Here is a 16,331-nt window from a genome sequence, read left to right on the forward strand (position 1 = left end):
GCCGGCTCCTTCACTTGACTGCCTGAAAAGAGCCATTCATTGAAACAGCGCTACCGCTCCTTGCTTTGCCACAACTCCCCTCACTGAAACGGTCCACCAGCTGCCCTACAGGGACAGAGACACTCACAGGGATACACACGTCAACATTCCACCACTCACGTGCCACAGGTATTCAGGCGGCTTGCATGCTCACAGCATAACATGACGGAAAAAAGCACATCTCAACACTTAGCTCCCATAACCTGGATGATTAACAGTCACTCATGGAACCTCAGGACACTCCAGCTTCCATGGCATTCCACATTCCATCCCAGGTAGCTAGTGCAAACACCATGCTACACTCTACCACTGAAAGAAGGAAGAAAGGTCAATGATATTGTACATTTGGTAAGGTGTGCAATGGGGAAATTACATTAAAAAATAATAATTGGACAAGTGAGGGTAGCTTAGTGAATCAGACATTCACCCCAAACATGGAACAGGCTGAAGTTTGGAAGTTGCAATCCCAGCACGGCAGAATCTGCAGTCTCTCCTTCAAAGGTTGATAGAGTACTATTAGATTGGGTAAGAACATCAATCATGAAAGTGTTTAGAAGCAGGAGTTCACCATTAAGTGCTATATTAAAATGTGATATCACATTAGTTTGTTTTTAACTTGACCAACTTATATTGATGTTACAATTTATTAATTTTGCAATTGATGCAGGACACACGTTCTATGGCTCTGAAGCGCACCAAATAAATATGATTTGTTTGAATTGCACCACTGTGAAACTGTTAGGTAACTCCTTGGCATGTCAGTTACATCTGACTGTACCTCGCTGCCAAACAGTTCATGAAAATGTTTAAAAACATTCTGACCCATGTTACAAGAAGATTCGTGCAGAGCACTTCGAACAACAATCATCTACTGCTCCTGTATATTTGCCCGTCTTGATCTTTACCAGGAGACATATCCTTACTGGCTTGCATGAATTTAGCAACATCTGCAGCGGGTCCTATTAAGTCAATGTATTTTCTGTAAGGAACAATGAGAACCATAGGAAACATAGGTTTCATGCCAATACATTTGTCAATACTCTGGCACTCATTCGTGTCATCAAGATGAATTCTCTCTTTACGTAGTGTACTCTGAAGTTGGTCAGACAAAACCTGAATTTCTTTTTTAGCATCTGCCACTTGCTTAGGATCAGAAGCAACAGCTTTGAGAGTTAACATAGTGATACCATCCTCCCTTGTTTCGTCACAGGTAATATTGTACTTGCTTAGACGCTCTTGAAATTCCTTCTTTAGAACTTTGATCATGAAGAGGTAAACATCTGTATCAATAATTAGTGTTTGGCTTTCAAAGTAGCTTTCTTGACTAAACGACAAAGAAGATTCCAAATGTGATCCCGATTCTTGTTCCATGCTATCTATTGTAGCATTTGGGGTTCCCCTATCTCTTTCAGAGAGGCAATCACATCCTTTTTGGGCCATATTGTATGTGTGCAAGAGAACGTCTCTTAGCAGCTTGATTGCGGGAAATGGCCCTTCAACAGAAATGTGTCCATGTGATGTCAATGAACCAAAGCTCAGATCAGGGACTCTTTCCTGAAGTTCTTTCACCACTTCCTTTAAAGGCCAGCATTTACAAAATGGGGATAGATCGAGATCAGCAGCGGCACACGCAAAAATCTGGAAATGGAAAAAGGCGCATAGTCAGTAAATCTAAACCATTTGGGAACATATACCAGAAGTGTAGTAGAGCAACTTACATGTTCACCGTAGCGGGCTACTTTCAGTTGAAATGAGGTAGGAAGTCTTCGATCCACTAGAATTTGACCCTTTTTTTGAAGAACTCGTTCTGCCACTGAAACAATGAAGTAACAATGAGCTTGTTCTGATGTGCATTAGGAATATTAATATCGTTTTTTTTTCTCTTTAACTAATCACATCTCAAAATGTTTATTACAGATCCTCTTCAAATTAATTTGAAAACTTGTTGCCAACACTGATCAATGTTAAAGAGTACAAGCTACTCTGCTCTCTAGTGACTTATGTACCCACAATCAGGAGATCCCATTTTTATAAAATAGAGCAAGTTTAGTGACAGACGTACCTTTGTGCATACTAGTAGTTTCTTTAAGAAATTGAAATGCCTGGGTTGCTCATACAGATGTCTTACACTGTCCACCAGTATGCTTACTGCATTCCCAAGAAACCAATCCATATCAATCACTAAGATATTATATAGATAGAACAAGAATTGTAGACAGGCCCTCTGGAGGAAAAGGACCAAAGGGATAGAAGTAGCAGAGTTACTACACTGAGTAAAAATGTTACTTGGCTGTAAATATAGTTCTCCACCATTGGTTATATTGTATGGACATGTATGCTTATTTGGGATCGGCGTTAGAATCCCGTGACGGAAATGTTCGAGGGAGAAAAGACCGAAGATTATTTTTCCGAAAATAACCTTCGGTCTTTTCTCCCCAAAACATCTCCAACTTGGCCCCCGCCCACACCCCCAGCCCCTTACTTACCTTGCGGCGGCACACTTTGCTGCGTGCCGCCGACTCGCTGTGTCCCTGCAACGCCTGTTCCCTTTCACACCCGTAATCGGGAACTGACTGCAGGGTCCTTTCATTTTTTAAAAAATATTTTTAACTTTTTGGGAATGGCTGCGGGGGACACCCCTGCAAACCCTGCTCACAATATAGTGAACAACGGTGCAGGGTAAACCCCCCCCCCAGCCCTTAGCACCGAATGGGGGATTTGGTTGAACTTTTCAGCGGTTTGGAATTTTCGAACGGCCGAAATTCAGGCAAAACTCCCATTCAGGCTTTTTTTTTTGCAGCCTTTTTGGACGTTTCCCTTATTTGAATATTACTGATGATGAAGTCGGAACTCCTGCACAAAATAAATGCTTGTGTACATATATTAATACCCATATCATTATATACATGTATGGTCTTATATTATGTTTTTTTCCAAAGGCCATTTAGGCTTGTTCCACCCTCACCGTCCCTCCCTCTCACACAAAGGAGGACCTGCTCTCACGCATGGCAGACTTGAAATAACATTGACTGCAAGAGAGACTCACACATCCACTGAGAGAATTAATGCAGCACTAGGAGAGATCAGACAAAAGCTCGCAACAATGGAGACGGAGTGAATGAGACAGAAAAGGCAATACGAGTTTCAAAAGGACTTGCCTACAACAAACACTAAGCTTGCACAGTGCCTATTTGGAGCTACAGCAACACGACTGGAACATTTGGAAAACAGCCACCAGAGGGAGAACCTCAGTTCCAGATCCTGGAAGCTGGTAGCTATTAAATGACCCGATTATTGTGCAGCAGTTGGAGGATGCCATTAAAGAGCTTTTCGCAAATAACCATTCATTTCAAACTGATTAGAGGGTTCGCTGGGATGCACATACTTGCACAGATTACTGGTTGAGAAAGCGGCCAGGTTGCAACAGATTAGGAAATCGGAGGAATAGACCCTACCCAAGACCATTTCTGACCTAGAGAAGTAACACAGAGTAGGGGACGAAATAAGGGCCTATGGCAGCTGCAAGTGGCCCTGAAACAGTTACAAGCACTTCAAAAAAGCAGATCACCAGATTAGATGGACTAGTCAGAAATTCTAAGAATTAGGGAATAAGCCAAATAGGCTTTTGGGTTTCCAACAGAAGGCCAGGATCAAGGCCAGCTGAGTTGTGCACTTGAGAACGCATCAGGAGCTAGAATTCACAGAGACAGACCTAAACAAAGATTATTTAATTTGTTTTTGCTTGGCACTTTAAAGTGGGAAAAGCAGCAAACCTTGTGCAGTACTATCTTTTTTTGGACAGAGTGGGCCTTCCGAAAATATCCCCTAAAGTGGCTGAGGAGTATGTGAGACTGATCACTAAGGAGGAGGTGAGTAATGTGATCCAAGGCTCTAAAATTGAAAAAAAGTGCCCGGCTTGGAGGGGTATAGTTCGCAATTGTACAAATCCTTCCTGGAGTGATTATTGAACCCCCAGCTGAGTCTATTCAACAGCATTAAAGACTGGGATGCCTTTTCCTTTACCTTACCATGGGGTAGGCAATGATTAGTGGGATTCACAAGGAGGGGACCGGTCTTCTCTGCGCATCCTACAGGCCTATAGCTCTCTGTTTTGGCAAACATACTGTGGCCACTAATGCCATTGGTGATATGCAAAGACCAGGCAGGCAGGCTTTATACTGGGAAGGCAAGCTGCAGAGAATGTTAGGAAGGCTGTGAATTCGATAGGTATAGTGCATAAGCTCGTCTCTCTGGACGCAGAGAAAGCCTTTTTTATATAGTGGAGTGGGGCTTTCTCACGCAACACTGGACAAGATTGGCATTGGTGAGTGTTTTAGTATGGTGATTATAGCTATGTATAAGAATCCCAGAGCAAGGATAAGGACGAGCGGCTACTCTTGGGTGCATTCTCCCTCTATAGAGGCACACGACAAGGGCGTCCAGTGTCTCCTCTACTTTTTGTTCTAGCGATGAAGATATTGGTAGTTGATCAGAGGGGATTACCACATCACAGGAATCACCTACGGTGGACAGATATACAAAGCAGCCCTCTTTACCAGCAGTATTCTGCATACGCTTTTCAAGCTTGAGTTTGTACTCCCAGCCCTAACAGAACTCCTTAAAGCAGGGGTGTTGCTAGGTCTGGAAAAGATCCGGGGCTATGCTAATGTCGGGACTCGGGGCCAGCTAGCCTTTTGGTTGTAGCCCCTGAGCTTCTATCCGGGGCTACAACCAAAAGGCTCTGGCCCTCGTGCCCCCAGTCTCCCTTAGCAACACCTCTGCCTTAAAGAGTTCCACAGGGCCTCTGAGTGTAAGGTCAAATAAGAATAGCCAGAGTTTCTAAATCTATCCTTGTAACTAGCCCAGGTTGAAGCAGTTTGGTAGATTTCCCCTTTCCGGTTGATAACTGGATAGTTGAAATAACCAGGGATCAGATTGATGAGTTAAATGTTGGATCTATATGTGGCCAATTTCTCACCACTGTTTTCTAGAATTTGATAGGCACTACAATTATGGAGACTTATAGCCGCCTCTTGGCTTTGTCGTATAGACTCACTTAAAATGAATACCCCCCAGAGGCTTTTGTATGCCTTCCAAACCCTGCCAATTCAGGCCCGGAGAGGGGATCTGCTCTCCCTCCAGAAAGATATTATGTATATGGTTTGGAAAGCTATAAGATTGCAAATAGCCAGGAGGGTTCAATTTCTTACGCGTACGAGTGGTGGTTTACAGTGGCCCAGATTTGGAGAATTATTAAGCGTTCATGCATTTGCGAATCATTAGGGAGTGGCTAAATCCACACACAGATAATCAATAGAAGAGAATAAGGGATGATGTCGCTCGTACCCACGGAGGTATGCCGTTTGAATGCCACCAAACTACATGGCCCTGGTTCTATAGGAACTCCCCTCAATAAAGACAACTATGCGGCTATGGGATAAACTCTTTGTTAAAAGATCTTTAACTACATCTCCAGGACATTTCTCCCCATTCAAAATAACCCACTCTTGACACTGACTAACAAGAGCAGGGACTTCGATAAATGTCAACAGGAAGGTTCTGAATTTCTTATGCACATGTTGTGGGCCAAGAAATCAAATCCTTCGTAGACTGCAAAAATGCATTCGGGTTCGGAGAAAGGCATTATTATGTTCAAATACGAAATCCTAATTACTTTGTATTACTTTACTTTAATCATTTCTACCACGCACCAAGTGACCCGGAGGCTTATTGGCGCAACACAGAGAAACGTGACAGAGACAGGGGATCCTAACAAAATAGCTGGTCCAAGAAAAGTACAGAGAATTCGCTGATCCCATCTGAAAAGCAAAGTTTTCAATTTCTTCCTGAATAATTCAGTGGAGCCCTTTGCTATCAAGTACGGAGGAATCAAATTCCAGACTTTATGGCCAGCAGCAAAAAAAAGCACTCTTCTTGACCTGTGCGAGCGAACATCTGGGCTCCGCCAACTGATGAGTATTATTAGATCTGAGGGTTCTGGAGTTTGATGTATTCATAATTACTTCAGAAAGATAACGTGGACTTGAACTGAAAGCATTTATGAGTGATCACCAAAGGGCAAACATCAATCCTAGCCTCAATCAGAAGCCAGTCTAAGTCCTGTCTTGCCTTGCCTTAGTAACAATCACGTCGTTTAAGGCCAGCTATATCCCTGCCAGCACTATTTTGTAAGACTTGTTGTTTGGCACATTCCGATTTGTTGATTCCTACTAGCAAACTATAACAGTAGTGTATTTTGAATCCTATAATTGCTCTTGCTACTGTCTCACAGTTAACCTTGGAAATATATGGACATATTTGCGTCAACAACTTAATGTAATATGCTGAGGCAGAAACGAAACTATTTACTTGGGCATTCATAGTCATGAACTGGTCTAAATGAACCCCCAAGGTTTCGACTTTCTTTTTTGTCACAAGTTCACAACCAGCCACCTCAAAAGTCCTAGATTATCCTCCTATCTTTGTGCTTTTATTAGGAGTTCCTACAACCATCAGCTCAGTTTTTTCTTTATCAGTGCAATATCATTCTCCACCATCCATACCTGAAATACATCATAAACCTCATGAACATTTTTCACATCCTCTTCATATGAGCCAGATAACAGAATGACACACGGGGTGTCATCGGCATAATTTGTAAAACCAATGACTTTCTCCTTTAGCAAGTTAAAAAGGGGAACTGTAAAAATGTTATAGAGTGATGGCGAGAGGCAAGCTCCTGGAGGCGCTCCAAACTGCAACAATGCAGGAGCAGCCTCTGCCATTTCGCTGTAAACCCTACACAGTCTATTGCCAAGCAATTAACGAATCCAGATCGCTGCCTTATCCGAGAAAGCTGCAACTTCTTTCAACCTATTGATAAGCAAAGAGTGATCCACCAGGTCGAATGCTGCAGATAAATCCAATAACATAAGCATAACTGTTTGTCCTTTATCCATGTTATATGATATGATATGGCATTTATAAGGCACCTATACACAAGTGTTTCAAGGCGCGACAAGGCAAGGGAGAGGAAACAGAGGGAAGGCAGACAACGATCCTACTAGGCCAGGTGACATTGAGATTGGGCAAGTGCAGGGGAGGGGGCAAGGGGAGACGTGCAAGGACAGAGGGAAAGGGGCAGGGCAGTACATAGGATAACAAAGATAAATAAGGACAATAAATAAGGACAATAAAAAAAAAGTGCGGCCTGATGGTGGCAAGTGCAAGGGTAGGTGCAAGGGTAGGTGCTGACATCAGGTGTCAAGTGCTAGTAGGGGCTGTTGAGATACAGAAACTCTCAGAGTGCAAGGGGGCAGTGCAGGTATGCAACTGGTTGGGAGGGACCTGGGACCGAGATCATAACGTAGCCAGGTAACCAGTGCAGGTGCAGATTCAGATTCAGCCAGGGGATCAGCAGGGGAGAGGAGGAGAGAAAGCAGAAGCAAAGAGGGAGGTCTTGAGGTGCTTCCGGAACCGGAGATGGTTCTCCTCAAGTTTCAGAGAAGCAGGGAGGCTATTCCAGAGGGAAGCCCTAGCAGAAGAAAGACATCTACCACCAACTCACTGCCTGAAGAAGCGACTAGCCCTAAGGGAGTTGGAGGCAGTTGAGCAAAGAGCTTGAGAAGGAAGATATTTAGGAAGAGAGAGATGAAGGGATTGAGGTCCCAGGCCCCAGAAGGCCTTGTGGGCAATAGAGAGAGTTTTAAAAGTAATCCTCGCCGCAACTGGGAGCCAGTGCAGAGATTTCAGTCCTGGAGATATACGATCCCTAGGCTTGTGGCAAAGGACAAGTCTCGCAGTCCTGTTTTGGATGAGTTGCAGAGGGCAGAGAGTAGAGGCAGGCAGATTGAGAAAGAAGCTATTGCAGTAGTCCAGCCTAGAGAGCACCAGAGCTCTGGAGACAGCGAGTTTCTGGGGGGAAGGAGATGAAGTCTGTAAAAGTATCGACTTCAGGTCCAGCAGTGAACTTCAGTACTATGCCCCTGCCTAAAACCAGGTTGCCTCATATTTAATTTAAAATGTTATGAAAATTAAGACATTCTAAAATCTGCCTATAAGCCACGTGATCTAAGATTTTCAATAAAAATGAGATGTTAGTGATAGGCTTATAATTAGACGGATCTAAAGGACAAATGACAGATTTATTAAGTAATGGGGTAAACCAAATGCTCTTAATTTCATCTGGGACATGACTTTCAAAAAATGAGGCATTGACAAATTTAACAAGGGTCCCCATCAACAGGGAAGAGCATGCTTTGATACTACTCGCAGGACAGGAATCCCCTTTACAATTTGTAGGTATTAGTTTACCAATAATGTCTGACAGCTCAGCTTCTGTTACAGGACGAAAATTAAACATGGCCGCTCAGCACTTCTGCATAGCACTGTATGACCTTGGCTCTAATAACCCTAGTGTTTTTTTCATATCTTCAATATTCTGCTTAATCCTGTGAAGCTTACCCAGCATGGCTGTTTGAATTGAGACACACCATGCTGTATCTTTGATAGGCCTGTCCAGTTTGCTCGGACAAGGATCTTCCAGTTCTTTTAATACTTTGAATAATTATTTTGATTCATACTGGGCATCCTGAATTCTCGTGTCAAACATAGTTCTCTCTGCCCTAATGGCTGCTTGTTTAAACACCTTGGAGGCCAAGTTATATGCCTCATCATCCTTACTTATCTTTAGAGGATTTCCAGGTATACAAATTGTTATTTTTGTATTCCTTTCAACTTTTCTAAGTCTTGCAAAAACCAATTATTTGTTTGTCTCTTATTAATACCAATCTCGATTTGAGTGGCGCAAGAGTATTGGTAGCTTTTCTGGTCATCTCCTTGAGGACTTTTGTGATATCTACCTTATCCATCCTCTCGACAATTGTCGCCAACGGGGAAAGCCAAACCTGATACTGTGCCACACACTACCTGTGAGAGATTCATTATTTTCAGCCCCAGGAAATAGGGAACTTTTCTCTAAATTACATATACACGCTTCTGCTAGGGTACGATGCGATTCTCCTGCAGCATCATGTTCAGGCCTAGCATAAGGAGCTGCAGGGTGAGGATGATATAGAAACCTGGAATAAGATATGCTCAAGGGCTCACAGATGGTACTTCTGCCTCCTTCATAATAAGCAATACTTAGAAATGCTACTGGGATGATATTGAGAATCGGTCATGCATTTTTTAAAGGAGGAGAGCGGTCTGTGCTAGAGGAGTTGGGGAGCAGCAGGCACCTTCCTCAATGTCTGGTATGAGTGCCCTAAATGTACAACATTTTGGGACAAGGGGTTGGATGTGCTGGCTGAAATCAGTGGCAGGTGGTTGCCCAGTGATCCCAGGGTGTGCTTATTAAGTATGGTCTTGGATGATACTCTCACTTTGACTAAGATGACTAGTAACCTTATATCGAAGGATCTGATGTCTGTCCGCCTACTGATTGCTGGCATTTGGAAGTCTAAGACCCCTGAAATCCTCAATTGCATGTTAAAATGTCTCTATATGGGGTTTCCTTTCTGGATTATGTGAGGTAAATAACAAAAGCTTCAAGTGTCCTACAAAGTTGCAAGCCCTCTGTCTTCAAGTCTAAGTTCTCTGAATGCAGCAGTGCATGTCCTGGGCCACTTGTGGTGTGCTGACACAGTTACTCCTTCAGACAAGCACTGTATTCCTTTCCTATCATTACACGTCATATGTAGCAGAGCGAGTTTCCCCCTGAAGTTCTGTTAATTTGATTTCTGTAACACTTCTCTTGCGGCCTGAACTTTTTCAGAAATTGGCCTAATCATGCTGGGGATGGCTGGGAGTGTGGATACCATTGTCTTGTTAAGCTTGCTTTAAGCTTTTGTGCTACGGTGATGTATGCAATGAGAACATGTTCAATAAAAAGATGTAAATCAAAAAGAAAATTGCAAGTTTCAAACAGCAAAGAGCTTTTTTAGCAAGGGCAGGCAATGCTTCATTATTGCGTCTCCCCCAAATGTTTCCTTTTGTGCGATAAGCTTGCCAAGGACAGATGAAAACCTTGAGTTATGCATATGGAAAATAATTGAAACAAGTGGGGCTTTATCATCACAAAGTCTTAAAAGCGGTATGACATTTGTCCCAGTAATCCGTGCAGGATATCCCAGTAGGGCATTTCTGCAAATGAATCAACAGCTCATTTGAGGAAATAGTGCAGATTCTTTTGGCTCTGAAAAAAAGGCTGGTTACGTAGGTACAAGTCTTTCCTTCTACAGTAACACAAATATGCCAGTTCAACAAACTGGAAGCACAACGATTTGCGTCCTCAGGGCGATTGGATGGAATCAGGTGAGTCGTGCCCTGATTTATAAATATCCTGATATTTGTTTGTTGGTAGTGTTGCACTTGCAAGTACAAACGCCCAGGAGTGAGAATTAACTGCCTGGGAAATTGTCATCCTGCTTTGTGAGAGTTTCCATTGCGGAAGTCAATCTTTGGAACATGGCCAGCCCGCGCCACTCGAGGGGTTGCCGGCATATGAAATGTATCTTCAACACGGTTTAGGGGGCAATCGTATTCAATGCAATTTGGCATAGACAAACCAGACATGTACTCGAACTACAGTGGCTGGATTTTGGCAGTTTTGAGCTTGCACGCAGAGAGCATTTAGAGTGTGTTATTACGGAAAAAAACTAGGCCTGCAGCATTTGACGCTGTTAGAGATTGGAGAAAAGAAGCGGCCCAGCACCTGAAAAGTAGAGAGAAGCATGCGTGTAGACATATGACAAATGTGCTAGTGCATGATCAGCAGAAGCAATCCGAAGCGATTTGAAGTATGGATAGGGCCTTCTAATTAGATGTGCAGAAGATATACCCATCTCAAGATTTCCATACATCGGACGAGTTAATAAACAAAATATTGAATGAGCGTAGATCTGATCCAAGAACTGACCCGACTGCACCGTCTCCCTATGCGTCCCTTCCCATTGCTACTCCTGCACCAGTACTAGCACCCGCACCAATTGTTGCAGCCTCCATCCCCATAGTTCCATCCGCCACCCACAGATCATGATTTGTATGTGTTATCTTGGCCAAGTGGTTCTGCTCCACCGGTAGTAGTTAATAAAGGAATTACTGATCCTAGACAGACCAGTAGTATGATCAGCAAAGAACGAGGGAAGAACTGAAACAGCGGGCAGAGACGTACATAGATCGGGGTGACGAAACCGCCGCTCTGAGTGCAATGTCTGATCATGGGGGCATTCCCGAACAGCAGGTACTGATTGAAAGAATGGGACCCTATCTTGCAGAGGTGTGGGGTGATTTGTTTGATACAGTTGTGCCACAATATTTGCACGATTTGATTTTCCTTGCTCGTTCGAGAGAACGCTTGAAAGTACAAGAACATGTAGGACGGATATTTGTGTTTAAGGGAGAACTTGATCGTTTACATGAAGATGTGATGATTAAGCATGAACAACATACTTTGTATGTGCAGAAGCGATTCCTTGCCCCATTGAAACCAGTTAGTGAGGAAATGCGTATTTGTACACGAGATGCACTCAAATGGATTTCAGAAGCCACTATTTCTCCCATTGAAGTGCATGATACGTTTTGTCAATATATGCTGGCGATACAGAGGAAAGTGTTGGAAATAATGGTAGAATATTTACAGGACAATTGTATGAAGAGAAACTCATGTTGTCCCGCTGAATTAATGGTTGTTTATAAAAGAGCATTTTCACCCAACACTGCACCGACATCTCTGTCGCTCGATTTGGCCTTACTGCTTAATAGATGTTTAGATCTTCCCACTTTGCAATTGCACATGAGAGAGGTGCCTCCGACATTTGTTCCGAAGGTAGAGATTCCTGCCGTTGGGCAGACTCCAGCTCGTACTATTGAAGCACATTATATTGCAGTTTGTCCATGTCCCATTTTCGAGACAAGAAGTGAATACGATTAAACTGTCGGTTCCTGACAGTAGAAAGAATCCGGCTGGGTTTTACAAGGAGATAGAATCTGTCCTGAATTCTTCTGTTTTTACCCTGGGTGATATGGATTTATTGTTCCCTGTGATCCTTCCTGCTGACATATGGAAGCAAATTAGATCCGTAGATGATGCGCAAGGTTTGGGTGATACGTGGGACGCTAAGAGCCGAGTCGAAAGAGAGAGGAATGCTGGCGAGAAACCGACACAGGTCATTTTAACGCTGCCCTCACGCATAGTGACTAAATTGAAGACTCTGGTACCTGAGAAGAGGATAATTTGGTACAAACTTACGGCCTTTATGCAGGACAAATTAGAAGGTGCGACAGAATATTTTAATAGATTTGAGGAAGTGTTTGCCGATTTTAGCACAATTTAGATACAAGCACTAATTATGACCTCCGAGAGCGCATGGCAAGCGAAATCGCAGTCTGAAGTGTTGCATATGGCACAATATTACGAGAATAGTGTTAATGCTGAGAAGGAGAAAGTAGAGAGGAAGAAAGGTGAATTGAAGACTAGAGTCTTGCTACAGCAGGTAGCAAGAGGAGCTAGAGGGGGGAATACACAATCTAGAGGCCAGTATACACCACAGGGTAACACAGGTGGGTCAGTTGAATATTAACAAGTGCGCATATTGCAGACAAGAAGACCATTGGCGAGCGCAATGCCCGGTTCTCCAGCAGAGATGGAATGGCACCATTACTAGAAGGTTTACAGCTCGCCCATGGATAGGGGACCCAAATAGAAAATCTGTTCAGGCATAATTATCAATCACCGTCCCAAGACAACCAAGGGAATCAACAGCAGAACACCATGAGTGGAGGGAATGTCTTTGATAATCCTTCCAATGCATTGAGATGATAGTTGGGAATAGGGAACTTATCTTTCTTGTAGATACAATGGCACAAAAGTGTTCTATTGACCATCACTGGGTTCCAGATATACCACTGTCAGGGCAGACTAATGTTTCCGTAGGGTTCTCAGGTACGCCAGTGGTCAGCCCGGTCTTGCGGCCGGTACTGGTTACACTAGGTCCGTTCACAAAGTCTTGTCCATTCTTGACAAGATGACAAATTGCGCCGAGATTTTTTTGGGATTGAATCTGTTGAAATAATTGAATGCTGTGATTTATTGTTCTCCAGATGGAGTGTATTTGACGATTTCGCTGCAACAAAGACCTGTGTCGCAATTCCTGCGTTTTCCTTTGCCAACTGAATAAAGTAAGGTTCCAGCATGTTTGTGGGCAGTGAATGACAATGATGTAGGAATTCTGCAGGTAGAACCAGTTAAAATTGTTTTGAAAGCAGGCGTCACTTTGCCACGTATCCCACAGTATAAAATTTCGGTCGAAGGATAGCAGCCCTTGAAAAGTATTGTCTCAGACCTAATACACCGAGGAGTGATTGTGGAAATTACGGGTAGTTTGTTTAACAGTCCAATTCTCCCAGTTTACAAGAAAGGGGGGGATGCGATTCCTTTTCGTTTCATAACTGATTTGCATGCGATTATAATTGATTTGCGTGCGATTAACAAAGTTGTTGCTCCACAACTCCCGATTGTTCCCGATTTCACTATTATTTTGACTATGATTCCAGCCACGGCTACACATTTTAGTGTTGTTGATTTGAAAAATGCGTTCTTTAGTATTCCTGTGCATGCCGATAGTAGGTATCTGTTTGTGTTCACGATATGAGGACGCTCTTTCACATTCACACGTGTTCCGCAGGGCTACACTGAGAGTCCAAGTATTTACAGTAGGGCTTTGAAAGAACAACTTGATACGCTTGAATTGCCCTCCTCTTCTACATTATTGCAATATATTGATGATCTGCTTATTGCAGCAAATTCTGAGGAAGCTTGCAAGGAGGGCACAGGGTTGCTACTGATTCATTTATCAGATCATGGTCACAGGCTTTGTTGAAGAAGTTTCAGTATTGTCGACAGGAGGTTGCCTATCTCGACTACCTTCTATCGAAGGAGGGTAGATGTTTAACACCTGGCGTATACAAAGCATCTCTGATATGTCTATTCCAAATACGCAGAAGGAAGTCAGGGCTTTATTTGGCATGGCTTCATATTGTAGACAATGGATCCCGAATGTTTCTTGTATAGTTAAGCCTATACTGGCACTGACGAAGAAGGATATTCCTTCGCCTTTGCCATGGAGCATGGATTGCCAATCTGCATTCGATTCGCTCAAGGCTGCATTGTGTTCAGCCCCAGTTCTGGGCACGCCTAATTATGAGAAATGTTTTTTTTTTATTTGTGCATGAGTGTGATGGATGTGCTTTGACTGTTGGACCACGGGGGTAAAAATAGACTGCAGATATTTTCATCCACGTTGGATCCTGTCGCAAGCGCTTTGCTGCGTTGTTTGAGAGCTATTGCTGCTGCTGCGTCAGTTAAACAAAGTGAGGGGATGGTTTTAGGTCATTCTTTAACCGTGATGGTACCCCACTCAGTGGACGTCCTAATAAATAGAATGCAGACGCAACATCTCCCATCTGCTCGACTAACGAGATACAGGCTAATCCTCTTCCCAACACATATCCAAACTAAGAGATGATTTTCCTTTAATCCGGCTGAATTATTGCCTTCTACACAAGAAACAGAGAATAGTGACAGTACGTCACATGATTGTCTTTGTGTAACCGAACAAGATATGAAGGGGAGAGTTGATTTTACTGACATACCCTTGAAAGATCCAAATGGAGAGCTGTTTTGGGATGGCTCTTGCTTTAAGTTACCGAATGGCACATCTACTACTGCCTATGCAATCACCACATTGACCACTGTTGTAGAAAGTAAGCAAATCCCGCACAACTCAGCACAAGCTGCAGAGATAATTGCCTTGACTATAGCATGTGCGATTTCTGAAGGGCTTAGCATAAACATTTTCACAGACCGCCAATATGCCTTTGCGGTGGTTCATAACTTTGGTCGCCTATGGGCTGAGCGAGGATTCCTGATATCACATGGGACAAAATTTCAGCATGGTCCTTTAATGGTACAATTGTTGTCTGCATTTGCGCTTTCTACACGATCAGCGATAATAAAATGTGCCGCACACCAGAAAGTGACGGACGACATAGGGAAAGGAAATGCTTTTGCCGACACAGAATTGCCAAATAGAGTGCTAATGATTTACATTCAAAAATGTTTATCCTTGATTCAGTGAAATGGGTTACGAACACTTGCATGATGGAAGAAGGGATTAGCAGCGTGAAAGAGATACAGGCGGAGGCCACTTCCGAGGAAATTAAACAAAAGGTCAGAGAGTCCAGCTAAATTAGACAATGAGGGTTGTTGGGTGGATAATGACAAACAAAGAAGGATGCTGCCCAATGCTTATGAAACTGCAATAATCACCATGGCCCATGGCCCGACACACATCTGTGCTAGAAAGATGTGTCAGCAATTAGACCCTGTCTGGCACAACGAAAACATTCCAAAGATTGCTGAACGATTGGTTCAGAATTGCATGATCTGTCTGCAACATACATTTAGAAAGAAAACACCAACACCAAGGGGTAGTTTTGGTCCTCCTTCTATTCCCTTTGTGGTAATTCACTTTGACTTCATTGAGATGGAACATTGCCAAAATTACAAGTATGTTCTCGTGGTGGTCTGCGCCTTTAGCAAATGGGTTGAGGCATACCCGCTCAAAGATTGTACAGCAATTTCAACAGCCAAGTCCATGCTGAAGGAATATTTTCCGAGGTTTGGCTTGCCACGAGTCATATGGTCCGATAATGGCCCACGTTTTACCGCAGCTGTAATACTGCAGATATGTGCAGGCCTAAAGATCGATAAGCGGTTTCACTCGGCCAGCCACCCGCAGAGTGCCGGTCTTGTGGAACGTCACAACAGAATACTGAAAAACAAATTACCAAAAATCTTTGCCCATAATAAACTCAAATGGCCCGACGCTTAACACTAGCTTTGTTGTCAATGTGAACGGCTCTGCAGTCAAAAACAGGACTTTCTCCCTATGAGATTGGGGGAAATAGAGTATCCCTTATTGTCAGATTACTGTGACCAGTTGACTCAAAACTTGCGTTTGATTCATCAGCAGGTGCAAGAGGCCCTTCCTGTCAAATACGAGGGGCCAGGTCATAGTTAGCGGACAGGGGACTGGGTCCTCATCAAGAACTTCGAAAGAGGTACCTGTCTTGTACCTCGATGGAAAGGCCCTTTCCAAATTCTCCTGGCATCACAGACAGCTGTCTGAGTGAGCGGCAAACGACACTGGATCCACGCGACACATGTGAAAAGAATTCCTCTTCCTTTGCCATACGACAAGTGGGATGAAAAAGACGTTGGTGACTCAAAC

General features: G+C 43.4%; 1 protein-coding gene across 3 annotated transcripts in view; it reads right to left on the minus strand.

Annotated features, from left to right (window-relative positions):
- Nucleotides 1-588: 588 nt before the first annotated feature.
- LOC138515997 (RNA-binding protein 43-like) overlaps nt 589-16,331 on the minus strand; it is a 240,752-nt gene continuing 225,009 nt past the window's right edge. For all 3 annotated transcript variants that reach the window (XM_069630787.1, XM_069630789.1, XM_069630788.1), the window contains exons 3-4: nt 1,758-1,852; nt 589-1,677 (exon numbers count right to left, since the gene is read on the minus strand). In XM_069630787.1, the coding sequence (XP_069486888.1) occupies nt 904-1,677; nt 1,758-1,852 (869 nt within the window). In that variant the 3' untranslated portion in view covers nt 589-903. The remainder of the gene's footprint in view (nt 1,678-1,757; nt 1,853-16,331) is intronic.

The sequence above is a fragment of the Ambystoma mexicanum genome, chromosome 6q (genome assembly GCF_040938575.1).
Source record: "Ambystoma mexicanum isolate Mex_15411 chromosome 6q, UKY_AmexF1_1, whole genome shotgun sequence".
Taxonomy (NCBI): domain Eukaryota; kingdom Metazoa; phylum Chordata; class Amphibia; order Caudata; family Ambystomatidae; genus Ambystoma; species Ambystoma mexicanum.